Source organism: Leptomonas pyrrhocoris, assembly GCF_001293395.1.
Source record: "Leptomonas pyrrhocoris isolate H10 chromosome Unknown, whole genome shotgun sequence".
NCBI lineage: Eukaryota > Euglenozoa > Kinetoplastea > Trypanosomatida > Trypanosomatidae > Leptomonas > Leptomonas pyrrhocoris.
Genome location: NW_015438364.1, coordinates 1 through 25,677, shown reverse-complemented (window position 1 = coordinate 25,677; position 25,677 = coordinate 1). Strand labels below are relative to the sequence as shown.

The 25,677-nt window shown below is 54.9% G+C and overlaps 12 protein-coding genes across 15 annotated transcripts; all 12 read left to right on the top strand.

Moving 5' to 3' along the window:
• Nucleotides 1-202: 202 nt before the first annotated feature.
• Nucleotides 203-886, top strand: ABB37_04563 (Gtp-binding protein-like protein; the record flags this gene model as incomplete). 2 transcript variants are annotated; one of them, XM_015802260.1, is made up of 1 exon in its annotated part: nt 203-886. In XM_015802260.1, the coding sequence occupies exon 1, from the start codon at nt 332-334 to the stop codon at nt 884-886; it is 555 nt and encodes a 184-aa protein (XP_015658704.1). In that variant the 5' UTR covers nt 203-331. The 2 variants fall into 2 exon arrangements, with proteins under 2 accessions (XP_015658704.1, XP_015658703.1); XM_015802259.1 differs by having other exon boundaries at nt 218-886.
• A 643-nt stretch (nt 887-1,529) lies between these two features.
• On the top strand, nt 1,530-1,993 carry ABB37_04562 (hypothetical protein; the record flags this gene model as incomplete). The annotated part of the gene is made up of 1 exon (XM_015802258.1): nt 1,530-1,993. Exon 1 carries the CDS (start codon nt 1,652-1,654, stop codon nt 1,991-1,993), a length of 342 nt encoding a protein of 113 aa, XP_015658702.1. The 5' UTR covers nt 1,530-1,651.
• A 285-nt stretch (nt 1,994-2,278) lies between these two features.
• ABB37_04561 (putative mitochondrial QA-SNARE protein) lies at nt 2,279-3,228 on the top strand (the record flags this gene model as incomplete). Of its 2 annotated transcripts, none has more annotated exons than XM_015802257.1 (1): nt 2,279-3,228. In XM_015802257.1, exon 1 carries the CDS (start codon nt 2,470-2,472, stop codon nt 3,226-3,228), a length of 759 nt encoding a protein of 252 aa, XP_015658701.1. In that variant the 5' UTR covers nt 2,279-2,469. The 2 variants fall into 2 exon arrangements, with proteins under 2 accessions (XP_015658701.1, XP_015658700.1); XM_015802256.1 differs by having other exon boundaries at nt 2,330-3,228.
• An 807-nt stretch (nt 3,229-4,035) lies between these two features.
• ABB37_04560 (putative tryptophanyl-tRNA synthetase) lies at nt 4,036-5,322 on the top strand (the record flags this gene model as incomplete). Its single annotated transcript, XM_015802255.1, has 1 exon — nt 4,036-5,322. The coding sequence occupies exon 1, from the start codon at nt 4,132-4,134 to the stop codon at nt 5,320-5,322; it is 1,191 nt and encodes a 396-aa protein (XP_015658699.1). The 5' UTR covers nt 4,036-4,131.
• A 606-nt stretch (nt 5,323-5,928) lies between these two features.
• On the top strand, nt 5,929-8,116 carry ABB37_04559 (hypothetical protein; the record flags this gene model as incomplete). The annotated part of the gene is made up of 1 exon (XM_015802254.1): nt 5,929-8,116. Exon 1 carries the CDS (start codon nt 6,086-6,088, stop codon nt 8,114-8,116), a length of 2,031 nt encoding a protein of 676 aa, XP_015658698.1. The 5' UTR covers nt 5,929-6,085.
• Nucleotides 8,117-8,617: 501 nt separating this feature from the next.
• Nucleotides 8,618-9,547, top strand: ABB37_04558 (putative mitochondrial hypothetical protein; the record flags this gene model as incomplete). The annotated part of the gene is made up of 1 exon (XM_015802253.1): nt 8,618-9,547. The coding sequence occupies exon 1, from the start codon at nt 8,702-8,704 to the stop codon at nt 9,545-9,547; it is 846 nt and encodes a 281-aa protein (XP_015658697.1). The 5' UTR covers nt 8,618-8,701.
• A 532-nt stretch (nt 9,548-10,079) lies between these two features.
• ABB37_04557 (putative mitochondrial ribosomal protein L3-like protein) lies at nt 10,080-11,554 on the top strand (the record flags this gene model as incomplete). The annotated part of the gene is made up of 1 exon (XM_015802252.1): nt 10,080-11,554. Exon 1 carries the CDS (start codon nt 10,151-10,153, stop codon nt 11,552-11,554), a length of 1,404 nt encoding a protein of 467 aa, XP_015658696.1. The 5' UTR covers nt 10,080-10,150.
• Nucleotides 11,555-12,138: 584 nt separating this feature from the next.
• Nucleotides 12,139-15,606, top strand: ABB37_04556 (transcription factor-like protein; the record flags this gene model as incomplete). Its single annotated transcript, XM_015802251.1, has 1 exon — nt 12,139-15,606. Exon 1 carries the CDS (start codon nt 12,442-12,444, stop codon nt 15,604-15,606), a length of 3,165 nt encoding a protein of 1,054 aa, XP_015658695.1. The 5' UTR covers nt 12,139-12,441.
• Nucleotides 15,607-16,319: 713 nt separating this feature from the next.
• On the top strand, nt 16,320-17,307 carry ABB37_04555 (putative phytanoyl-CoA dioxygenase; the record flags this gene model as incomplete). Its single annotated transcript, XM_015802250.1, has 1 exon — nt 16,320-17,307. Exon 1 carries the CDS (start codon nt 16,348-16,350, stop codon nt 17,305-17,307), a length of 960 nt encoding a protein of 319 aa, XP_015658694.1. The 5' UTR covers nt 16,320-16,347.
• Nucleotides 17,308-17,631: 324 nt separating this feature from the next.
• Nucleotides 17,632-18,625, top strand: ABB37_04554 (putative mitochondrial 3,2-trans-enoyl-CoA isomerase, mitochondrial precursor-like protein; the record flags this gene model as incomplete). Of its 2 annotated transcripts, none has more annotated exons than XM_015802249.1 (1): nt 17,632-18,625. In XM_015802249.1, exon 1 carries the CDS (start codon nt 17,723-17,725, stop codon nt 18,623-18,625), a length of 903 nt encoding a protein of 300 aa, XP_015658693.1. In that variant the 5' UTR covers nt 17,632-17,722. The 2 variants fall into 2 exon arrangements, with proteins under 2 accessions (XP_015658693.1, XP_015658692.1); XM_015802248.1 differs by having other exon boundaries at nt 17,636-18,625.
• A 360-nt stretch (nt 18,626-18,985) lies between these two features.
• On the top strand, nt 18,986-20,650 carry ABB37_04553 (hypothetical protein; the record flags this gene model as incomplete). The annotated part of the gene is made up of 1 exon (XM_015802247.1): nt 18,986-20,650. Exon 1 carries the CDS (start codon nt 19,073-19,075, stop codon nt 20,648-20,650), a length of 1,578 nt encoding a protein of 525 aa, XP_015658691.1. The 5' UTR covers nt 18,986-19,072.
• A 3,671-nt stretch (nt 20,651-24,321) lies between these two features.
• On the top strand, nt 24,322-24,873 carry ABB37_04552 (TATE DNA Transposon; the record flags this gene model as incomplete). Its single annotated transcript, XM_015802246.1, has 1 exon — nt 24,322-24,873. One exon carries the CDS (start codon nt 24,322-24,324, stop codon nt 24,871-24,873), a length of 552 nt encoding a protein of 183 aa, XP_015658690.1.
• Nucleotides 24,874-25,677: the final 804 nt, after the last annotated feature.

Genomic DNA, 25,677 nt, shown 5'->3' with positions numbered 1-25,677 from the left:
ATCCAGCTCAAGAGACAGTATTGGACCGTGCATGCAGCTTTTCTCTTCTGCGCCTCCCACTCACACGACTCGTGGATTTACGTCTCGTTGGTACGTTGGCTCCCATTTTGAGTCTCTCACTCCTCCAACCTTCTGTTTCCCTCCCTGGTTTCCATGTTTACTGCCCCGATGGTGGAAACGTCGGGCGTCAACTTTCCCACTAGAGAAAAAGCACTAAGAAGAAGAATTCTTCATTTTTCTTTATCTGCCATCGGTGGATTTGCCGAGACAGACCTGAAACCCCTTCTTTGTTTTTAGATTATTCTGACGCCGTAAGTTTAGTTGCTTCGCCATGGTGCTGCTGCGACTTCGTGTCGTTGTGGTGGGTGAGCCCACTTCTGGCAAAACAGCCTTCGTGCAGATGGTCCATAGCAACGGCGCTGTGTTTCCCAAGAACTACTTAATGACGATGGGCTGCGACTTCGTGGTGAAGGAGTTCTCGCTGGATGAGGAGAACACGGTGGAGGTGTCGCTGCTCGATGTGGCGGGGCAGAGGCTGTACGACCGCATGACGTCGCCGTACCTGGAGAGCGCCAGCGTTTTTCTGCTGATGTACGACGTGTCGAATAAGACCACTTTTGAGTCGTGCAGGAAGTGGGTGGCGAAGGCACGGGCTGCCAAGAAGGACATGCCGGGCCTGCTCATCGCCAACAAGATGGATCTTGCTGACAAGGCGGAGGTGACCGACAACCAGGCGGAGGTCTTCGCGCGTGCCAATCAGCTGACGTTTTACAAGTGCTCCGCCTTGCGCGGGACTGGCATTTCAGAACCGATAGAGGAGCTCGCGCGTAACTATCTTCAGTCCTATCAAAAGCGCGTGAGTGAGCTGATGCCGAAGAAAAACTAACGACAGGACGTTCTTTTGCTTGCCGTTTTAGCATTGCCTGGTGGTTCTTCTTCTGTCTCGGCCACGTGCCTGTCTGATGTAGTAAAACAGTAACGCAGGGGAAGACCGCCTTTGTGTTTTGCGCATGCGTCTCTGTCAAACCTCGTAGATTCTAAGACAACAGAGAAACACCGCTTCGATTTAGGTGCTTTTCTCGATCCCCGGCGAGTTGTGGTCTGCCGTTGTTCCTCCGTTTTTTTTTCTCTCTTTGGAGATTTTTACCGTGCGGCGATGTGCAATAGAAAAAAGCAATTCCAATCAAGAAGAAGAACAACACTAACGGACGAGATCGGCACGACCAGTTCTTTCATAAATTCCCTCTCGTTAACAGTGTCGTCAGAACTGGATAGCGTTGCGTCAACGTGCGGATTTAGTGAATGGCAGAAGTGGTGTCCATCAAAGCTGCCGTTTCCTATTATTATTGACGAGCAGTAAGTATGGTGCTCATTAACGTAGACACACCTCGTTCATCTTCATGCTCATTCAGCTCTGTTCGCTTTCCGCTATAAGTCTCTCTCTGTCCCTGCCTTCTCCTTTTCCTTCCCGTTCTATCTTTATGTGATGAGTATTTATGCCGTCACGCATTTCGTCTACGTACGATGAAGTAGATAATGCGTAAGCGTTCTGCGACGCTTCGAAAGGCCAAGGCTCGAGGAGGCTGAGGTGACACTTTTGTATATGTTTAATTGAAGGGAAAAGCCGTATGCCTGCACTTCACCACCGTCGATGTACGCCGCAGCCCCTTTTATGACTGCGCTCTACAACGATGTCAAGGATCGCCTACCGCTGTGGAACACGGAATACGCCGATCTCGCAGGCACCACTGTGAGGGCGGTGACGAGTACGTGGGTGAGTCCGGAGAAGAAGAAAGACGCGAAAGTTTTCTTAGGCGTGGAGGCCAACACGCGCGCAGTCATCACTCCGGAGGTTGTTGCGCAGTGGGTGCAACACGTAGCGCGCTTCTACAGCCAGCAAGTGACGGGGGAGTTCCTCTGTTATCTGTGTTTCATTGATGCGGCGGGATCGGTGTCCTACTACGCATGTGAGACCGCGACAGTGGACTCGTAATTGTACAATACACAGAAGAAGAAGGAACTCAAAAGAATAATCGCTTCCTTATTCGGTTTTGTTCGCAGCAACTTCAGCTGCCCCGTAAAGTCTCGGTGCATCGGTTTCTGCTCTGTTGTCCTCCTTGAGAGATCGTGAAGGCTTGCTGGTTTTTATTGAGTGCTGCAGATGCGTTTTCCTCTACACCTCGACACAGACCTTTTTCACATGACTGAAACCATCATCGGTGTTCTTATATCTCTCTCCCTCTCTCCCCGACGAGCTTTTCGGTTTCCTTCTTAACAAGCTTCACTGTTGCTGCAATCATTTATCATACACTCACATCGATTGCTCACAGCAGCTTTCTCAGCTTTCTCAACCTCTCCTCACATTCTGTGAAGACCATTTGTTTTGTTCGTCACAGTACGCGTACGAGCCACCTGCAGAACATAAGCGACTGCTTCGTCCTTGTGGAGAAGGCGCCGAACACAACAGCCATGACAGACCCAAGTTGGCGGCGCACGTGCAACGCGCTGACGGAGCAGCTGCAGAAGCTAGAGCAGAAGGTTAGCGTCATCCGTCGCATCACATTTCGCCGCAGCTCCGCGGATGATATTAAGAAGGAGCGGGAGGAGGTAAAGAAGATCACGCGGGAGGCTAAAGCAACGGACGTGCAGGACATCCGCAAAACCGTGAGGCTGATGGAGAGGTTTATCGTGCTGGACAAAAACCTCAGCGACGAGGGGCGGAAGCTGGCCAAAGACGCGGAGAAGACGCTGCAGGAGTACGAAAACGCCTGCAACGAGTTCTACAGCAAATGCATCGACAGCAAGGGAGGACGCGGTGGCCAGGGCGGTCGTGCGCAGCAGCGTGCTTTTCGCGACGCCAGCGATGACGAGGCAGGGAGCGAAGTGGCGTCGCTGCTCGTGACGGAGCCGCCGCAGCGGGTGCAGTTTGAGCGTGACCTGTACGAGGAGCTCATGTTGGAGCGGCAGCGCGAGACGGGCGAAATCGCGGACAACGTCCGAGACATTCACGAAATCTTTCAGCACATCAACGGCATGGTGAATGAGCAGGGTGAGCAGCTGGACGTTGTAGACAGCAACGTCTCCGCGGCGGAACGGGCGACTCGAAACGCCTCGCAGCACCTGCGCCGCGCTCAGCAGTATCAGACGACCTCGTCGCGTAATAAACTGCTCTTTATCTGCATGATGGTCATGCTCGTCATTGTATGTGTCGGCCTGCTTATCAATTAGGTGTTGCTACTTGCACGTGGACTTGCTGACAGAAGCGTGGTTGCTTTTTGCCAAAAAGAAAAACTGAAGCTCTTGAATGTTGATTATTCTGTTACTCTTGTCGATCGCCACGCACTTTTTTGCTGGCCACTGCTGCTGATTTTCTCCTTCAATGAGTTTTCCTGTGTGCTGCTATGTGGTGATGTGACTGTTGGGGCCCGCTGATTCTTTTCTCCCTTATGCCTTGCTGACTTCGTTGCAGCACTCGGTGGCTCTTTTCTTTGGTGCATCTTAAGTGTTTCCTTCGTGAGGCATCCATGAAGTTTGCGTTCGCGCGGCGAGCTTCGACGTTTGCGCGAGCGCTGTGCCGTCGAACTTGGTAAGGATGTTCGCATTGTTTTGCTGTGTGTGCGTTGCATGTTGTGCGTTTTTTTTTAACGTTGCTTTTTTTTTTTACATCTCCTTCACGCTGAACTGGATTTCCTTTGTGAAAGCTGCTTTTGTGTAAGTCGCACACCATCATGGCAACCCTGTCACTTAAGTACGTGTGGGTCGGGAAAGCAGTTCTCCATTGAGAACGTTAGGCAAGCGAGACGTTTGAAGCTTCTCGCTAGCGCTAACAGTTGCAGAAGCCTTGAAAAGCATCTCTCCATGATTTCCTGTCTGCTTTCCTTGCACCGTGGCAGCCTCGGTCGCCGTCGAGGCACAGCTTGGAGTAGCTGTCCTACGTTGCTGCTACTCATTATTGTTGCTGTGTATTCACCATCACCCTCGCTGCGTCCTTTCCTGCTTACAACTCTTCTTTCTCACTCATGTGTTTCTTCTCGAGAAAACACCACTTCCCGCTTCCGCAGGTAGTACTGTGCTCCTTTCAACTTTTGCCTTTAGCTCATTTTCCCCATCGATCACCCAACGAGAGGCAACATGGCTGGCCGGCCCGCTGAAGCTGCGATTGTGACGCCGTGGACGGTAGAGGGTGATGTGAATTACGACAAGCTGATTAAAGACTTTGGCTGCCAGGCCATCGATGAGCAGCTGCTGGAGCGCATCGAGCGTCTGACTGGCAAGAGGCCCCACCGCTTTCTTCGCCGCGGCATCTTCTTCTCGCATCGCGACATGAATTTGATCCTCGACGCGTATGAGAAGGGCCAGCCCTTCTACCTGTACACCGGCCGCGGCCCCAGCAGCGAATCGATGCACACGGGACATCTCATTCCGTTCATGTTCACGAAGTGGCTGCAGGAGACCTTTCAAGTCCCCCTCGTCATTCAGCTCACCGACGACGAGAAGTTTTTCTTCAAAGATTTGACAATGGAGGAGATTGACAAGATGACAACGGAGAACTTGAAGGACGTCCTTGCCTTGGGCTTCGACCCGAACCTCACTTTTGTTTTCCGCGATTTCGAGTACGTGGGCCGCATGTACCGCATCGTGGCGCGTATTGAGAAGGCTTACACTGCCAGTCAGGTGCGCGGAGCCTTTGGCTTTAAGATGGAGGACAACTGCGGCCGCTGGATGTTCCCGGCGGTGCAGGCGGCCCCCTCCTTCTCGGCGTCCTTCCCACACATTTTCCCGGCGGCGAAAGGCAACGTCTTCTGCCTGATCCCGCAGGCCATCGACCAGGACCCATACTTCCGTCTCACACGTGATGTCGCGCCGCGCCTCGGCTTCCTCAAGCCGGCGGTGATTCACTCGAAGTTCTTCCCCGGTCTCAGCGGCTCGAAGGGCAAGATGAGCTCGTCCACCGGGGCCGCCGTGTTTTTAACGGACACTCCAAAGATGATCAAGGACAAGATTAAGAAGAATGCCTTCAGCGGCGGCGGTGCGGACAAGAAAGAACAGTTCGTGCTGGGCGGCAACACGACTGTCGACGTGCCGATGCAGTGGCTGCGCTTCTTCTTCGAGGAGGACGAGGAGCTGGAGCGTCTGCAGCGGGACTACATGCTGGGCCGCATCATGAGCAGCGACGTCAAGGATGTGCTCATCCAGACCCTCACCAAGATCGTGACGGATCACCAGGAGGCGCGCAAGAAGATCACCGACGCTGATGTGGAGCTTTTCAGCAGCGTGCGCATCATGGGTCCTGCAAAGGTGTTTGCCGAGTCCAAGCAGTGAAGCCTCTGTCCGGACCAGGGGCTGCTGCAATTATGCTGGAAATGGTAGAGTGATCCTTCAGGGCTGTTTCACGGTGATCGACAAGGAGAGGAGCTGTGGACCTTTCTTTTGATGTTTCACGACACTAAAGGTATGGGAAGCTATCGAGCAGTGCGTTGAGTTTGGTTTACCCTTCTATTAAGTAACTGCGGTGTTCTCACGATACTTCGAAAGTAAAACATGAGAACGTACATTTCGGCAACATCGAGTGCCGCGTTAGAGCGCACCCGAGAACACGTTCCGCTCTTTTCCGCCCAGCGTGGGTTACAACGAGTACGCCACTTTTCGCGTGACGGGTAACTCAGTAGCTGCAACCGGCGGCCGTCGCGCACCTTTCGTATGGCGATGATCGTTGCGTTATGCCGTGTTCTTTCTCGTGTTTTGATGAGATGCGATCACAGTAATAAAAAAAAAGGAAGAAGGAAAAGAAATGGCTACGAAGTCCTTTCCTTCTCTCTGTGAAGCGCATCCATTTGACTGCGTTCACAAACTGACTGCGTACTCGCTTAATTTTTTTCCTACGTTTGCCTTCCGACCTTCTCCATCGTCAATTCCCATTTAATATCAGCACGAACTCAACGTTCAGAGGCGGCAGCGGCGCCCCATCACAACACCTTTGCTGTTGGATAATTGGTGCTCTGCATTGGCAACGCGCCGACGCTTTTTTCTCCCTTCACTTACCATTAACCTTTTTTTTTGCACCTTTTGGATAATTCACACCTTAATGAGGCGTCCGGTTCCTGGGCGACGGCTGCTGAGCCGCATCTGCGCTAGGAATTCTTCGCCGTTCATCTTGAGCATCGGAGGCGGACCACCCGGCAGCACAGTACCTACTAGTACCCACTCCACCACACTGTCGAACAGCACCCTGCCTACCTTCACGGAGAACATCTACGAGATGACCGACTTTGAGAAGGACTTTATTATTCGCTGTTACGAGGACTTGTGCCTCCACGGCGACTCCGAACCGTCGCCGGCGTGCAGCGCGGCACTGCAGATGCCGACGGGGCCACTGTTGAGCTCCGCGATGGCGGACAACACACAGACGACATGGCGACCCTTCTTTGATTTGGTCATGCTGCCGGACGGTGCGGTGTGCTTGGGCTGGTTCCGCTGTCATCCCCTCGACAGCGTGTGGATACGACACACCAAGGAGTACGTGGCGGACCTCTGGCAGAAGGCGCCGGCCTCGCTCTGGCTGATGCACCAGGAGCGGCTGAAGGTGCTTGCGTACGCCAAGCTGCAGCACCGCCAGCGGCATCTACTTGTGTTTAAGTCGGGTGCGGAGGTGAAGACATCGGAGGTGGCGGAGGCTTTTCAGCTTGCCGTCCGCGCCATCCACGCAACGTCGCGCCACACTGTGCCGTTGGAGGACACGCTTCTTCAATTGTGCGCCGGTCACCGCATGACGTTGATGGACACGCACAGCTTGTTGGAGCAGGTGGCGGTGCAAAAGGAGACCCTTTCCACGGGATCTGCTACTGCGCTGCTGCGGATGTTTGTGACCGCGTATGCGCTGTGTGGTAGTTCGCAAGATACAGCGCTGGTTGAAGAATTGAGGACTGCTGCCAGACGCGTCTGTGAGTTGTCACGTGATTCGGCTGCTCACATCCTTCTTACCTGGGCCGCGGCTCTCCTCGGTGGCGGTGCGGCGTCCTCCGCCGTCGTGGCATCCGCGCCTGAGCCGTGCGATGAAACATCGACGGCGCTTCTTGCCGCGCTGCGCAGCTCCATCAGCCCCTCCGCCGCACATCGGAATGCGGTTCTGTGCGACCAGGTGGAGGAGTGCATCTCCCCTTTGTACAACACATTAGTGGCAGAGGAGGTGTACATCCTCGATGCATTGGCGTTGGAGAGCAGAGATCTTGTCAATTCGATGGACGTCGCCGCAGCTGCCGCCGCCGCAGCGTCGACCTCCGCTGCTGCGGACGCATCATTTTCTGTGAACCTCAAACCCGAATTGGGTGAACGGCTAGACAGCTCGTATTTTTCGGCGGTGCTGCAGCGAGGCCGGGGATGGACAGTCGAGGACAAGAAGGCACTAGTATCATCTATTAAGCGACAAGATGTTTGTGTTACTCCCTTGGCCTGGGTGTCGGGTACAGGCGTGGATGTGAGGGGCTGCTGGTGTGTTGCCTTCACGCATAGCACACTGCTTTCCGCGCAGCTGCAGCTGCAGCGGCGTTACTGCAGCGACGGCACGGTCGCCGCTTGTGCAAAGACGATGGCTGATGCCCATCATGTGCTGTGGGTATCACTGATACGTCGATGCTCCTACATTACGACAGCAGCAAACATATGGAGCCAGTATTCAATTTTGACCCACCTGGCCTCGACAGCGGTGCAGCCCCCGGTGAGTGTGACTTTGCTGCATCTAACAAATACCAATGCTGACGATGAAGTGGTAGGCAACTCCGCTGACAGTGCGCCACTGCTGCTGGGACTGTTGTTTCTCTTTCCAAACTTGGAGCTGCGCAGCTTCTACGGTGGGACAGCATCGCAGTTCTGCACCGCCTTGTCAGCAGGTACGCGCTCGTTTCCTTGTCACCTGGAAATGACTGTAGGCTCCTCCTCAGCTCCAGATGCGCGTGTGGAGACGGTGCACGTGCCGGAGAAGTTGTCTAGCACTCTGCTAGAGCAGCTGGAAGGTCGAAGCGCGGCGGTGGTGTGCTTCGTGCAGTCCGGGCTTGCCGTGAAGGATGTGTTTGAATTAGAGAAGCTGAGCGCCCATCTTCGACACATCGTACTGGACTAGCAGCTGCCCTCTAGCGGTACTGACCTCTTTCCTTTTGGTGTTTTCCCAGTACTGGCCTTCTCATTGAAGGCAATTTTCCTTTTCCCCGTTACATTATCACAGAATACTTAGATTGGAAGGAATGCCATTTAAAGCGCAATAAGAATTATTCAAACACGTGGAAACGGTGAAAGGATTGATGTTGCTATGCACTTCCCAATTGAAATAAAACGTGTCATTAGGTTGGACGGTGCTTGCGCCAAAGTTGCGCGGTCAAAGGGCGCCTGTTCTGTTTCCATGTTGCACTTGAATTGTGATTTACTTGCTCTTCTTGCAGCCGTTTACTGGTCAACTCCCCTCCTCCCTCCTCCCCTCCCCTCCCGTCAAACCCTGTCTCGAGTGTGTGCTTGCTGCTGCGTGTGTGCGTGTGCATGGGTGTGTGGTGCGCTATTCGTGCTCCTCTTTGCCTTTCACACTCCGTCGGCGTTGAATTAAAAACTGGACCGCGAAATTCTAAAAACAGAGAACACTGATAAGCGCAACGACCGTTTTGTGGTGGTCTTTTGTTTTTCTTGTTGTATTAGTACTGGTACACCGGGCTCTTCGATGCAGCGCTTAGTGTGCGGAATGAGGGCGCGGGGCGGGTCCTCGCTTCTGCGCCGTGCACTCTGTGCCGCGTCGCCGCCTTCACAAATGCAGCAGCGTTGGCTTTCTTCTGCGCCACCAGCAGATGTGGAGCTGCGCCCCAGGACAGGTGAGCAGCGACACAACGAAGAGACGGCACACCTGCCTTCCACGGATGTGCGAGCAGAGGGCGACGCTGCCTTTGACGAGGACTTCGATGAGCTCGAGGCCGCTTCGCAGGAGCTGCACGATTTGTGCTACGCGATGATTGCCCACCTGCGCTTCACCGACCCGAGCGCCGACAAATCTCTCTTTGAGCGCCGGGTGAAGCGTTCCCTTCGTGAGCCGAAGCCGGAGCGAACGCGCCGCCTCATCCACGAACACGGTGACCGCAGTTGCCACCGCCGCAATAACTACCTCTCCGCCAAGGACTTTCACGAAGCGAACAAGCTCTTTCTGGAATGGGGCAACAAGGTGCTGCTGCTGCTCACGAAGCCGGTGCTGGACCGACTGGTGCAGAGTGCCGGGAAGGGGCACCGTGATCTGAGGTCCGATGGCGTGCACCAGTACCGCCGTCCGCTGGACCGCGCAACGTGGCGGACCTTCCCGCACCGCTGGTTTAAGCACGCACCCTTTGAGGTACAGCAGCTGCGGGCCGACATTCCGCAGTCGGCGGTGCTGAACACCCGTTTCTACCGCGATCATGCTACACTGCGCTACCTTTTTACTCTTATGGAGCCGCAGCACGCCTTTCGCTCTCCGATAGAACAACGCCTGTTCGATCTTACAAAAAGTTACGACCCGGCCTCGTCACTTGGGAAGCGGTGATGTGCTCTGCACTTCATCAGCACGACAGTACGCGCTTTGTTCTCTCTCCGTGTGTGTGTATGCTTCATGAGGGCGGTGGAGCTCCTCCTCTTTTCTTTCTTTCTGTAGTTTGTGTTGGAGCATCGTGTCGCTCACTCGCGTGCTGAGGCGGAATGAATATAGGTCTGATGGAGGCTTTTTCCTCTTTAATGATTGCACTTGCTATCAAGGCAGTCACCCCAGCAGTGTAGTGAATCACGCTAGTGTGTGTGTGAGTGTTCGTGCACGCGGTGTAACGGGCTGCGAACCTCGCGACCGTTTACGTACATGCTTTTTTTTTTGGCGGAAACAGGTAAAGAGAGAAAAGGCAGGTGCTTGTAGTACACCATCTTCTGACTCTGCTCAGAGACAATAAAGACTTCGCTCTACGACACGTTGCGACGTGCCAAAATGGGTGTCCATTCTGTTCCTGCTCCTCGCATACGCTCTGCACCGCGATTGCTTCCTCCTCCTCCCTCACCTTCTTCATTTCATTTCGCCGCGCACCGCCGTAGTTTAATGGTGCGCATTCCACCGCAAGACGAAACGTGCATTTAGTTTTGCGGCTTCTGTGGACGCGGTCAAATGCTGCGATTTCGCCGTGATGCTCTCTGTGCAGCCGCCGGCGTGGCACAGCGGTGGCGCACCGGCGGCGGACCGGGCGACCGTCGCGTCCGCACCGACTGGTATCGATGTTACCCTTCTATGATGGAGGAGAAGGACCGCGACATGTACCACTGCTACTACCCTTACCTCTTCGACCACGGAGACCGGATGAGCCTCTACCCCAAAATCCCAGAGAACCCGCGCGAGTGGCAGGTGGAGCAGCTGCAGACGACGTACGACGCCATTCGTGAGGATAAGTACGACGCTTTTACTCGCTTGCGGGAGAAGTTCCCGGAGCTGTACCAGGACACCCGCGCTTGGGACAACCCGCCCCCCTTTGGCGAGTTTAACATGTTTTACAGTGTCCGCTTCGGCCTGATCGGCGTGAAGGTCTTTACCTGCAAGGACTACGATGAGCTGGGCAACCAGTTCGACTGCACTGCCTTCTGGTTCCCTGATAATCAAATTGTGAAGCACAGCACGCGCAACGGCGACGTCGGCACGGACAAGGTCTTCGTCGGCGCCATGAACGTACCGGTGGAGTTCCACAAGCCGCACGTGGCGTCCTTCTACAAGGCGGCCGGCGTACCGGTGAAGCACGTGTCTGCTGGCTTCCCGATTACACCGGATGCTTACGCCCCTGTGGGCACGAAACTGGATGTGCGCCACTTCAAGCCTGGGCAGGAGGTCACGATTACCTTCCAGAACACAGATTACGGCTTTCAGGGTGTCATGTTCCGACACGGCTTCGATGGCGGCTACGTGTGGCTCGGCGACTCGAAATGGCAGCGCCGTCCGGGCTGCATGGGCGCCGAGGGACAGAAGCGCATCTTCCCCGGGCACCGCATGGCCGGCCAGACTGGCGCCTCAGCGGAGACTTACCAGGGTGTGCCAGTGTGGCGCATCGACTACAAAAACTCTCTCATATACCTCCCCACCTTAATCGACGCGGACGTCGGCACGTACGTGAAGTTCAGCGACACCATCAATACGAAAGGCTACACGCTGTGGAACGAGCACCGCGGGCTGCCCGCCTTCCCGACCTTTATTCCCAGCGAGGAGGAGGACCTCAGCAAACTCGCCACCGACGAGTGCCAACTGACATCGCCACCCTTGTACACGTACTTCAGGGATGAGTTCGTTTCGGCACAGCTGGTGAGCCAGTCGGACGTTGAAGACGCGAAGAGCGCGAAGCCCACCACGGCCGCACCAAAGAAGAAGGTGTACGACATGAAGAAGTACATCGAGGCGAGGAAGAAGTACCGGCAAAACCTGCGCAAGTCGCGCAAGTACAAATTGATGGGTCTGCGCACACGCGCGCACGAGAAGCAGCAGGAGGCGAGGCGCGCGAAGATTTTGAAGTACAAACGTGTGAAGACGTGAGTTCGTTTGCGTGCTCTCACCGTATTACTCCTGCCAGGTGTTCCTGTGACGCAGGGTTGTTGAGCTGCGATGCGTCGTTGGGGTCGGTGTCATTCACAAATGTTGAGGGCTAAAAAAACGAGGAAACAACATCAATTCGAACTAAAGCAAAACCACCACCGCTAAAAAAAAAGTTCCTGTTGACGAGTGCCCTGTCTACTCTAATACGTTCAAGTTGCGTTGCAGCCGCTACCTTTCAAACAAAGTGGTGATGCTCGTTTTCACCACGCCTTCCGACACTTTACTTAAATCTCTCCTTGTGCTTCCATTGTGCGTGAGCAGAAGTTGTAGGATACAATCGTAAGGGGAAGTGTGTGTGTGTGTGTGTGTGTGTGTGAGTGAGGCGCGAAACCATCAACGTAGCATCTTCCAGCGGTGTTCCGATTGCTTTAGCTATTTCTATTTAGGAGCGTAAAAGGCAAGACTGATCTGTTACCAGTTTCGAGTTTTCCATCTTCCTTTGCGTTCTCTCCATCTCATTTTTCTTCACTTCTCCGCTTTCTTATTTGAATTTCGTCAACACGGGGCATCTGACGCCGACCGAAGTATTCGACACCTTTGAGAAGCGTTTCGAGCTGGACCACACTCAGCTCTGTGTTTAAACACTCTCTCCATTTTCAAATTGTGTTTTGGTTACCGCAAGTAAATCGCACAGAGGTACGCGAGCACGCAGAGATAAACGACACCCAGACGAAGAGCAAACGCAGACATAGACCCACGTCTTTTGTTGCTGGTTCTTGTTGTGAGCGCAGCGAGAAGGAAATTAATAACCAATTTATCCAGTTTTTTTTTTTAAGTGGTTTATCTTTCTGTTTGCGTACAGTGATAAAAAGTACTGTGTTGGCCTCATGTCCTCTGCGGCTCGGTACACCGTGTCTGCCTCGAGACTCGCCACTGTTCTTCAGCAGTGGCAGTCGGCTGCCGATGCGGGTGAGGCGACAGCGGCACAATGTGGTGGGTGGGCGTGTGTGTTCGGTGAGCGCAGCGTCAACACCCCAGAAAACCAGCGCGGTCAGGCGATGGTTCAGTACTTATTGGAGGCAAAAGAACCTGTGACCAACGCGGCCGCGATCATCACGAAGGAAGTGACGCTCTTCATTCACGCTGATGGAGTGGACATTGCGCCGCCAGCGACGAAGGCGGAGCACCACGCGGTGGAGGTGGTGAGCGGTGTGGAGGCGGCCAAGCCGCGTATAGCCGCACTCCTTTCCGGCAAGGTGATCGGCGCTCCGTTGAACGAGTTCGCCATCCAGGAAGGCGCATTCGCCGCTGCCTTTGTAGAGGCGGTGAAGTCCACCCTGCCGTCCGACGCCATCCTCTCCGCTGCCCCGGTGCTGGGAGAGCTGCTCTTTGTGAAGGACGAAGCGGCGCTGAGCTGCGTGGAAAAGGCGGCGGGTCTCTGTTGCGCCGTTTTCCGTCGCTACGCACGGGACCACATCGCGAGCGAGATGTCAGAGCGCAGCCCGAAGAAGCTCTACGATGTGCGGCAGATGCTGTACGCCAAGCTGGAGCATCCCAACACCATTCAAGGCCTCGAGAGACTCGATACGGAGGAGTTTTCGTTGGTGACTGGGCTGCCTCCCTGTATCTTCCACAAAGGTACGTACAAGTCGCAGCTCAACGTCGACGAGGACACGCTGAAAGCTTCTTGCAATGCGCCTACTCACGGTGATGTTGTAGTGGTGCGCTACGGCCTGAAGAACGCCGGCTACACCGCGTTCCTCGGTCGCACGCTTCTGGTCGCGTCCTCTGCGCCGCCTAACGCGAAGGAGGCGTATCAGTTTGCCTACGACGTGAGCGCCAAGCTGATGGAGGCGCTCGTGCCTGGTGCAAAAGTGAACGATGTCTACGCGACAGTCGTGCAGTACGCAACGGAGCTCAACGCTACACTCGCGGCGAAACTGTCCAAGACGCTCGGCTTTTCCACTGGCCTGCTGGTGCTAGAGGCACGCGGCACCATCTCACCGAAGGGCACGGCAACTGTGGCGGATGGCATGAGCTTCGTGACGCGCGTCGTCCTTGAGGGCGTCGCCAGCGACGGGGCCGAGGACACCTTCGATGTGGAGCTGACGGACACGGTAGTTGTCCACAACGGCGTCGCGGAGCTGAAGACCAAGGTGGCCCGCAAGGTGGAGGAGATTCTCTACGAGGACCTCGAGGACACCGCCGGTGACGAGGATGCGGCGGCGTCGGCACAGGCGCAGCGCAACCTCAGCAAAATCACCCGCCAGGGACAATCTGAAACTGTCATTCTGTCGCGTGAGGCGCAGCGCGAGCAGCAGCTACGGCAGCTGCTGAGTGAGTTGCACGAGGAGTTCCTTGCCGCCGGCGGCAAAAAAGGCTCGCAAACGTCCACGGAGGAGTACCGCACCTGCGACGTGGGCCGCCTCGCTTTTGGTGAACTGAACCCCTACAAGCCGGACGACCGCCTCCCGCCGCAGGAGGGCAAGAACGGCATCGTTGTACAGACGGACAAGAAGGTGGTGTGGCTCCCGGTGTGCGGGCGGCCCGTGTCATTTCACATTTCGACCATCAACAAGGTCGACGTGAAGGCAGAGGGAGACAAGTACACGATGACGGTTACCTTCCACAGCATGCAAGAGTCCAACGTCGGCTATAAGATGAACCGTACGAAGGTGTTTGTAAAGGAGCTGACCTACTCTAGCACGCGGGACGTCTTCACGGATGCCCAAATCGCCATCCAAGGCGTACAGCAGCGCATTAAGAACGAGGACGCTGCGAGGAAACGTGCGCTGACCTCGGCCTCCTCGGGCAGGCTGACGCTGGCGCCGAATCCGCTACGCCTTCCGACCGTGAAGATCCGCCCGCCGATCACCAGCTCCAGCCGTCAGAACAAAGGCTGCGTTGGCAACCTCGAACTGCACGCCAACGGACTGCGCTTTTCCTTTTTGGGCGGTGTTCCGGTGGACATGCTCTTCGACAACATTAAGCACGTCATCTTCCAGCCAGCAGTGAAAAGCATCTACGTCATTTACCACGTCACGCTGAAGAAGCCGATTGAGATTAACCGCAAGAGCGTCACGGAGATCCAATTTGTCGCGGAGGTGATGGAGAGCAGCGAGCTGGCCAGCGGTGTCCGACGCTCTTATGAAGAGGAGCTGCAGGCCGAGGAGCGTGACGAGGAGCGCATTAAACAGACCAACAAGCAGTTCATCACCTTCGCCTACGCCGTTGAGGAGCGTAGCAAGATCAGGACGCAGCTCCCAACTAGCCAGTTCGCCTTTGACGGCGTGCACGCGCGGTCCATGACGACCTTCAAGGCCAGCCGCGAGGTGCTGTGGGCGATTACGGACATCCCTGCCTTTACACAGAGCGCGGAGGACATCGAGGTGGTGTCCTTTGAGCGCGTCATCCCGGGCGGGGCGACCTTTGATATGTCCTTTATCCTGAAGGACTACAACAAGCCTGTCGTCACCATCAGCTCGATCCCGCGCAACTCCCTCGAGAACATCAAGGACTGGTGCCTCAGTGCGCGGCTCTACTACATGGAGACGACTGTGAACCCCAACTGGCGCGTCACGATGAAGGACATCCGCGAGGACCCCGACTGGGACCCGTGGCTGCGTGGCGAAGGCTGGTCCGTTCTGAACAACGAGACGAACGACGAGGAGGACGAGGAGGGCGGCGACGCGGACTCCGACTCCGACTCCGACTCCACCTACTACGAGGACGAGGACGAGGACGAGGAGTCGAGCGACAGCGACGACAGCTCCTGGCTGGAGGACGAGGAGAGCGACGTGGATGCGGACAGCGACGCCAGCGACGACTCGAGCGACGCGGACTGGGATGAGCTGGAGCGCAAGGCCGCCGCGAAGGACCGCGCACATCGCTACAGCGACGACGACGAGGACCGGCCACGCAAACGCGCTCGCACGGCGGCGGCGCATTCGTCATCGTCAGCCCCGCCCGCCGCCCCCGCCTCTCGTCCCACAAAGATGCCCATCAACATGGGACCGCGGGGAACCGGTGTGCCGCCTGCACGCCGCTTTTAATAAGCGCTGAGCACGGAAGCAGTTCTTCTTTCCCTTCGACAGACGCAGCTGTGTACTGGAGAAGAGAGCATTTGTGGCTGGGTGGGTCTTTTTATGTGCCTATGTGTGTGTGTGTGTGTGTGTGTGGTTGATGTGGGCAAATGAATGCTGTATTCATCCCTGTTCTTGTTTTGCTCTATTGGTATTGTCGTTGGTGTTTCTTTGCATGTTCGGGGCAATTATGGCGGGTAAGAACACATGCGTCGGGAAGAAATGGAAGGAGAGCGGAGCTCCGAGAAGGCTGGACTGAATCGCCGAGGGCGTTTTTTTCTTTCTTTGTGTTGTTCTCGTCGGCACTTCTCGCTCTCCTCTCTTCTTTTATCTTTCATAGAGATTAAAACAGCAGCTTGTGAAGAAAGAGAGTGGACACCAGGCGGCACTGTACAGCTGGAAAACGAAACTTTTCTCTCGTGCATCGAGGCGGTCGATCATAAAAACAAGCGCCCGTTATTTATGTCCTTCAGTCCCATCCGTACGAAGTGGAGTACACCACACCTGCGGATCTGCGTTTTGCGTTCCTCTGCTCCTTCCAGCCAAAAAAGGCGAGAATGACTGCACAAACGTTGTATTTGGCGGGCGCTGCCTAAGCATTTTTTTCATCTGTTCGCACTTTCGCCTCCCCTCTTCCTGCGTCTGCAACCCGCCTCTCCGTTGACGCCCGCTTCTTGTGTGCAGCTTCGGTGGGACTAAATAGCATGCACCATGTTGGCAGCAAACGCAGTTACCGTGAAGCCGATTGGCGCTGCCTTGTCCTGCGCAGACGTGGAGCAGTTTCAAAATGACGGCTTCCTCCTCCACCCTGAGAGCATCTTCGACGGTGACACGGAGCTTTCGTTGAAGCGAATACACGCGGGGTTGGAAGCAATTCTCAACGGAGAGTACGAAACCGGTATCCCGCCGAGTAACGCCAACGCCCTCCCGGCCGACCTCCCTCGCGATGGAAGACTTTCTTTTGACGATGCCGCACCGGTATTGAGGCCCGGAGCCAAGCCACGCACTACGATCCACCTCATCAATGCGTGGCGGTGCAACACCACCATCGCGCAACTCGTCACCTCGCCGCAGCTCGGCGTTGTCGTGGGCCGCCTCATGGGCTGGGAGAAGGAGGGCTGCCGTGTGGCACAAGATCAGGTCTGGATTAAGCCACCCAGCTCCGGGCCGCTTAGCTTTCACCGCGACACGCCGTACCTCGACTTTGTGCCGAAGCAAGTGTGCACTTTCTGGATTCCGTTTGACGACATCAGCGTGCCAAACGTGGGCGCCCTGGAGTACTGCCGTGGCTCGCACAGATGGCTCGACGGCCGGCGCGGCAGTGCGAGGCAGTTCTACAAGCCCGATTACACGGCGTTGCTTCGCATTGCCGCGCAGGATGAGGAGCGTGTGCGCAGCCGCAGCAGCTGCAGCAGCGCGCCACCGGTTGATGTGGAGGTCGTCAATACACATGGCTGCGCCGGGTGCTGCTCCTTTCACAACAGCAATACGTGGCACGGCTCTGGCCCAAATGCGACGAATGGCTGGCGTCGTGGGATTGGAATCCACTACATTCGAGGTGACGCAACGTTCGGCGAGGACTGCGGCAAGCTGTGGCAGCAGTTCCGCCACGCCGACGGCACTACTGTCCTCCCTGACGTCTTCTTTCCCCGTGTTGCACTCCCATCGTAATGGAAGAGGAAATCACAGGCGCGTGCTTTTGTGTGGATGCCGAAGCCCCGGCAACGCTTTTTTGCTACTGCCGCTTTTCCACTCACGTCACTGTGAGTAATCAACTGTTGTGTTAATCAATGAAGAGCGCCGAAAAGCGTGGAGCGCGTAGATGCGGCATAAATCTGCTCTGTTTCCTCTTCTCTGTTTCCCTTCACGTTTCAGCGGGGAAAAAGGAAAGGGGGATGTGCGTAATGCTGTGCCGTTTGCCGGTTCTTTTCTTTTTCTTGCTTGTGCAATCTGAATTTTCCCGCTACTTTTTCTGCTTTCTCCGGTTCTGTTATAGAAAGTGATCTAACGCATTGCGAGTCTAGCGACATCAACGAGAGAGAGAAAAACTGGAGCTGCCTCTCTCACACTACCTTCGACCGGAAGCATGCGAAGGATTGCACACTTGACCTCTCGTGCAGCGCTGCTGTGTCGAACATGCGCGAGCGCTGCAGGTGCACCGGATGTGTCGTCCTCACCGACAGACTTGGTGACCGTACGGGAGTCACCGCTCGAAGAAGTTTTCTTGCTCGAGATGAACAACGGACGTGCCAACCTGCTCACCCCCGAGTTCATTTCGGCCTTTCTGAAGGCGATTAACGAGGTGTGCACCCCGGAGAAGTTCCGCTGCCGCGGCATCATCCTCACCTCGAAGAACCCTGGCATATTCAGCGCTGGTCTGGATCTGAACGAGTTAAACGTCAATCTTTCCCAAGAACGCTTTGCGCACTACTGGAACCAGTTTCAACAGCTCTTCATTACGCTGCACTCCATGCCGGTGCCGCTCGCCGCCGCGATCAACGGACACGCGGCGGCGGGAGGGTGCATTATGGCGCTCGCCTCTGACTACCGCGTGATGGCGCGGCGGCACCCGGTGAAGCACACGGATCTGACGATCGGCATCTCGGCCACGCGGTACGGCTTCGTAGTGCCGCCGTACGTCGCCGGCTCCATGGAGCACGTGGTGGGCTTCCGTAAAGCGGAGGGGCTGCTCTCGTTGGGCGAGCTCGTTTCCGCGGATGAGGCGCTGCGCATCGGCCTTGTCGACCAAGTGGTGGACAACCCGGACGAGGCGGTGGTGCCGTGCCTGGAGTTCATGGAGAAGCTGCTCGAGCTTCCGTCACCGGTGCCGTTCTGGATGGTGAAGGACATGTCGCGTCGCCGTGTTCTGGCTCCCTTATGCACGCCTGCGCTGCGAACCCAGGACACGGTGGACTCCTACAATATGTTCAGCAACCCGCAGGTTAAGGAGACGCTGGGACGCCACACGAAAAACATCACAGGGAAGTAGACCCTCTTCGTGTGCGATAGCGCGTTGCTTCTCTTTTTTTTTCTCCCTAACGCAGCTTGGAAAGACCACTCGAGTTCCTCACGCTCACGCGACTGTGCAATACCTTTTTTCTTTGTTCCCTTCAACGGCGCTTGCGTTGTGACTAGTGAGCCTCTTGGGAGATAACTCCCGACGAACTCTCTGCACATATACAGAACAGCAGAAAGAAAAGCACATATGACGGCCCCCTCTCTACAGCTGCTCTTTAGCTCCCTGCTGTGCGACTGGCTTCTCCTTTTGGTTTCTCGCCTTTGAACGGCGGCGCTACTGTATCTCTTTACGCGCTCTCTCTTCCTTCTTCCGCGCTTCGAGCGGTCTCCAGCCTGAAGCTTTCATTAGTTCCCTGCCAGCTTTCTTGTTGGTCATCTCCACGAATCTATACAATCACGCAGCGAAATACTCATCTCAATGGATGCCCTCGTTGCTGAGTTGGAGACGTTGCACAGCCACCTTCGTACGACGCAGGCCTACCGCGACAGCGAAGCAAAACCGAGTCTACTGCTGGATGCAGTAGAGAAGAATGCGCTGACGCAGGTGATGAGCTACTACCGCGGCGATGCCCTCTCTACACTGGCCGCCGTCTCGCCCTGCGCACGGCTTTGCTCGGAGATCGCGTCCAACGGCCGTAGACGCACCAACTTGCACATCCCTCTCAATTGCGACGCCTTCCTGCATGAACTGCAGTACAACTTCAAAGCGCTGCAGCCTGTGAGCAACATCAGTTGGTGGTTGGAGCGGTGCCCGCTGAGCATTCGCGCCAAGGACGCGGACGCGCTGAATGAACTCCTTACTGCCTCTCCCGCAGTCCACGAGAAACTCAAGTCGTTGTACATTGGCAAACGTGAGATGAACACGTCTGTGCCAGTCAACGTGCTGCATCAACTGGAGGAGCTGTCCGTCTCAGGCGATGCCGCACTCCTGCGCGCTGTCGACGCTTCTCAGCTGACGGAGCTGCGCACGCTGCGTCTGTACAAATGCGCAGAGGACACATACGCCATCCTGTGTCGAATTCCGTCCCTGCAGAGCCTCTTTATTGAGGGCCTGGAGATGAGCACACCGTCGATGCATGAGATGGCCTTCGCAAAGAGTCTCGTGCAATTGACGGTGACCACGAGCACGCTGGGAAGCATAAACGGGTTTGAGGTGTGCGCCAACCTCCATCACGTGCGCTTCCACTACTGCTCCGGGATGGAGGCGCTGTCCTCGTTGGCCGCTGCGCCACACCTGTGGACGATCACGGGTCAGAGCATCGGCGTCCACCAGCTTCGAGGGCTCGCAATGTGTCCGGAGCTGGAGGTGCTGGAGCTGTCCAGCTGCAAGAGTCTTCGCCGCCTTTCGTCTCTATCCGGCGCGACGCATTTGAAGAGGATTTCGGTGCAAGGCAGCGACGTGGACGACATCAGCGGTCTCGCCGCCTGTCTTCTCTTGGAGACGATCAACCTCAGCGGTTGCGCCCACCTGACCAGCCTTTCTCCTTTGTCCGGTGCACCTCGCATCCGACACATCTACGCCGCCGGCACTGGTGTGCGGGACGTGAGTGGGCTCGCCAGCTGCCCACTGCTTGAGGTTCTCGATGTCAGCTACTGTGAAAACTTGAGCAGTCTCGCTTGTTTAGCTGAGTGCCCGCATTTAAAGCAATTGCTTGCGGCAGGAAGCGGCGTGAGCGTGATTGATGGGCTCGCGACGTGCCCGGAGCTGACCTCAGTGGACTTCACAGGGTGCTACAATTTGAGCAGCCTTTCCGCGTTGGCTGGGGCGCCAAAGCTTGCGAAGGTCGTTGCGCCTCGAAGCGCAGTGAACAACATTGACAATATCGGCAAGTGTCCTGAGTTGGAGAGTGTGGACCTCAAGTATTGCAAGAACTTGCAGAGCCTCGCACCTCTGGTAGGGGCTCCTAAACTCGGCTTGATCATTGCAGCTCGCAAGTCGCTGACCAATGCGATGTGCCCCGAAGAACTGTTGCCGCTCATCAAAGAGAAGGCTTAAGTGGACACCAAAGGTGAGGTGATCCACTGAAACATCAGCTCAGCTAGAAGAAATAAAGCATCCCCGTCAGCTTCTGTGTGCGAGACCTTCTCTGTGCTGTTGGGGTCCATGTCGGCGTGATGGTTCTTTTTGATATTAAGCCAGTGTACTTCCTTTCTCTTTATAAAAGTAGTGTGATGCGAGTATTTTTCGTTCGTTTCCTTTCTTTTTCGTTGACCAATACGCCACCAGTCGCTGTCTCTTTTTCCCCTTCGTGTTTGGAGGAATCCGCTGGAATCGAGTTCGAAAAAAAAAAACAACAAATACAATCACAAAGCACTGTGCGACCGTCTTTCTTACCCTCCTCTCTCTCATTGCTGCGCACTGCGCGACTTCACCGTCGGAGTGTCGCGCAGTGCTTCATTCGGCTTTCTTCTGTCCTACTTAATCTGTACCGATTTCAAGCTTGCGGTTCTGTGTTCAGTCCATCTACCCAGACGCGTGAGATATTCTCTTTTTAAATCTTTGCGTTTTTCTGACCTTTGCTTACCGTTTTCTCAGGCGTTTTCCAAAAAAAAAGCTTGAGCGCAGGGGAACACTCAACGTGCTCACCTCACCATGAAGTGAGTATTTCTTTTCCCGCTCTTTGTGCATTCTTTTTTTCTCGTATCTGTGAGACGCAATGCAAATGTTTTTCTTTTTACACCGTTGCTCCTTTAGGATTGACTCTTGTTCAAGGTTCGTTTCTCCGATGCACATTGCGAATCTCAATTAATGGAAAAACGAGAAATGCAAAGGTGGTGACTGCAGTTTTTTGTGTCTGTTTTTCTTCTTCTCGCGAACACGTAGCCGCAGACACACGCTCACACAGGACAACCGCGTGTTTTCTACCCCGGCGCAACGTGTCTCGTTGCGGGCACACAATTTATACGCTCTTTTTTGTGGTGAGATGAAGAAACATGATCTTTTTGTTTTGTTTCTGCGATCGTTGACTTTAGGAGAAGGTGCAAGTGCTAGCGGTATTAAATTAATCTAAACTACCGTATCGGAGCACAGTAGAAAACAACCAACACCCAAAACGAAAAGGAATGAAATGTGAGTCACTCGTTGTTTTTCTTTGTCTGAGTTACCTCTCTTTTTTATACTTACCATGCTTTCAATTAGCTCCATTCGGATTCGTTGACTTTTTCCGTCCCAGAAACCTACATACGAGAACTGAAGTCACAATATAATATGCTTATTGGAAGAGCGAATCTCATCTGGCAAGACGTGCAGTACTTGTGTTCGCGGTTCTTGACACCACACGTTTTGCTGATCATGATGGAGTAAGCCAGTTCCCGAAGACCGAAAAGGACCTCAAAAGCAACAATTGTCACTTGATAGCCGTCCTTTATGTTTATGGCGTCTAGAAGTCGATGCGAACTAGTTCCTCTGCGACTCGTCTCATCATCCGCTTACTTTTTCTGTTCTCCATTTCCGCTTTCCTTTGCTGATCGGCATCGGCGACGACTTCATCGATTTCGCTCTTTCTTTTCTCACAAGACCCCCTGTAAACGTTCTCACACACAAGGATGCCGAGTAATTCCACACACGCACATCAAGCGGCTTTCCCTTGACCGTTTTTCGAAGAACGTTATGGGTCAGAGTGGCCCATCATAATGCAGCCGCTCACAACAACAGTTCTTCGGAAGACTCTCGTCAGGCGCCGCTGCGGTTGCACTCCCATGGCTTTGAGCGGGCAATGCACTTTGCATCACAAGAGTGTTTCAAATAAAGCCCCCGTACATGGAAAGAAGTCTCTCTGCACAGGGAGGTTCCATCTGGAGACACTGTTTCAGAATCTCGAAGACAGATTGGTGGAGATCTGCGAGTGTGTCTGGAGGGCAACCGTCTTACGGACACGAGTGTGGGGACTGAGGACACGACGAAACAATTTAGGCTTGTGCACTCGCCTTGGTGGGTAGATCCATGTAGACTCATACTGGTGTTGAATGCTAGCAGAGCACACATCAGTGGGCCGATGCTCTTCATCGGCGAAAGAAGAACGTGCAGAAAGGGATGAATGAGTCAACGCAGCGCTCCACGTCAACATAAGGTTAGATTTGCGGCACCGTTGTTAACAAGCTGTCGACGCTCCCGCACTTGACGCAACTGGTGATGCCGGTGGGGTACAACGCGCGTTGCCTGTGGCCGCGCAGATGCCAATCAGCGGGTTGACCCTATACAAGCTAGGTTTTTTCGAAAGCGCAACCGAGGTAGGTTATAGCGTGTCGCGGACTTATTTCAGGTAGAGTTACGGGTCCGCGAAAGAGATCGATTCGAAACAGATGTCACCTTTATAAAGAAGAATCTGAGTGTTGCCAAGAGTGGCACGGTCACAGGGCAATGCGGTATCGGGGGCATGCGGGTCAGCGCTTTACTTTACACTCTCTTTTTCCTTTTGATTACGACGTGTAAAGCCGAAACTCTCTCCCGCCCGCCCAACAACGTTAAGTTTTATGTTCTCCACCCACCCACCGCTTTCCTCGTTTCGCTTCTGCTTTTGAACTCGTGTTTGTTCTCGTTCCTTTGCGACCGTGCGTTGAATACAAGCGGGACCGCTAAGCCACAAGGTGTTTTTTTTTGTTTTGCTGTACCGGCCTCCCTCCCCCTTGATGGGAACACGGACACGTTGTGCAATATGCGTCCGTTGCTTCTACTCATAGTTTTACCTCAACGCGCAGCGGCGAGGGCGGTTGATTTTACCGCTGTCTCCCTACTCGTCTCTCGCCGTAACTATTTGCGAATTGTTGTGTTTCTTCTTTAGAGCTTGCGAATCGAATGACCTAGTCTGAAAAGTTATTCATCCTACCACTCTTTTCCCCTTTTCCCCTTTTCCTTTTATTCACCTTTCCAACCGTTAGAATTCAGCAGTTCTTCCATCTTTTAGTTTTTCCCACTCGCCCAACCCTGAACTCCCCGCTCACCCAGCGGGGAAGCGTAAGGCGGGCTACCCACTTCGTAAGGTCTGTTGAATAGTTTGTTTTCTCTTGCATTTGGATTTAACTATTGATATTTACAGTGTGTTGTAAAACCGAGAAAGATAAATTTATGTAAATCTCATGTAGGGGTTTGACCTTTATGGTAGGTGATGATTTGAAGGGTGTAGGTTACTCCTCTCTGAAGAACAGGGCAAGAAGAAGAGCGCGGAGTACGGTCATTCGTTGGCCAGCATGTAAGTGGATTCAAGGAGACCCAGGAGCCCTTTTTGCCGCCTTTTTGATCCGCTTTGCAAAACGCAACGCTTGATTGGTTGAAGAGAAGGCTAGAACGGTTGATCTTTCGAGACTTGAAATCTTAAGAAGAAAAATAAACATCTGAAGTGAGGTGTTTGATACGGAGAGAGAAGGAGGTGACGATAATTGATAGCAGGCATTTGTGAACAAAGAAGGAGGGACGCAGAAGAAAAACAAGATGTACGAGAACAAGCAAGAGAAGGACGGCTACATACAACTGTAAAAGGAAAGAACATGCGACTCGAAAAAGTGAATACAGAGAGTAATGTAAAAACAAAGGGCGAAACCTACAGAGATTAAAATAGTCACGACGGTGTCCTTGACTGCCGAGAACGCCAAGTGGTTCCCGCAGAGCAGGTGTGCCGTCAAGACGTCCTCTGTCTTCCCATCTTTGTCGTGGGGCATGGGATCGCTGGCATGCTGACACAACTGCCCCGAAACAACAAGGAGTCTGCAGTGGCGCTGACCACGTACGCCTCGGCACCATCGCCGGTGGTGGAGGAGGAGCTGCGTTCTGTTTTCGTGCGCGGGTGGCCGAGGCTGTGCCTTGTGAGGGCACACCGTCCACATCAGGAGCGCGACAGCAGCCTTTATATGACTGCGAACTGTTTGGGGAACGTTTTGAACGTTCTTATGGTCGACTGCCGCGACTTGCCCGCGTGTCTGCGCCTCCTGCTGCTCATCGCGAAGCAGCACAAACCGCTGCAGCACTATTCCCTCAAGAGGATGTGCAGGGTGCTGATGAACCACCGCATCTCGCGCAAGAACCCCTTCTGCGAGGAAATTGCACTGGCGCTGTGGAAGAGGCAGAGGGCGTGGCCGTGGTGGTGTGTGGCGGGCTCTGCAGGTGCCGGACGCGACGCTGTCTACCGCTGCGGCACCATTCCACGGGGGCGAGGGGCCAAAGAACGTGCGGCAGCTGCCCACCAAGAAGAAGCAACTGCAGCAGCAACGGCGGCTTCCTGCTGAACGGCGGAGTGTCGCAACGTCACGTGCTCAACCGTCGGCACACCGCGCCAGCTCTAACGTGATGAGCCCACCGCTTCCTCGGCAATCGCACGGCAACAGCCAGAGGAGACGAGCAGGGGAGAAGAAGGGGTACGAAAGGGAGCTGACTCTTGCCGGGAGTTTCTTGAGAGACAGGCGGCCGCCACCACGATAGCGGAGGTGAACAGAGCACCAGCGCGACAGAGAGGCATGACACGGTGAGGGCTGCGACAGTTGCGGCGATGTCTGTGCCATATGTGGTGGTGGTCGACTCGAGGGCCTGGCCACGCCGAACACAACACGGCCTCTGCACGGCATGAGAGCTGGATACTTTACTGAGCGAACAGGCAGGCGAGCAACGTGTACAGGGGAGTATTGGTCCGTCTGTGGGCTGTTACCTTGCTAGAGACGCGTGACGATGGCGATTCCCACGGCGTAGGGGTATCCGCTCTGGGAGTGCTGCGAGTGCGGCCCAAACTGAGGAATCTGCCGCTATGCACCGTGCGGGGGACGCTGACACTGCTCCGTCTGGTGCGTGTGTGTGGCCTGACGGTGAGTGGCTGCGTGTTGTGTATGGCTGGACGGGTGTGCTATGGGGTGAGCGTGCTATAGAGGGCTCTCTGCTGCTGAGTGTGTGGTGCTGCAAGAGACGGAGGGGGCAACATAGCGTGTGTACATGGTGGCGCGGCGTGCGCAACCTGCCGTCTTGTGCTGTGTGCGTTGGTGTTGGGGCTGCCGTGGTGGTGTAAGTAGGGGTTAGGGTTAGGGTTAGGGTTAGGGTTAGGG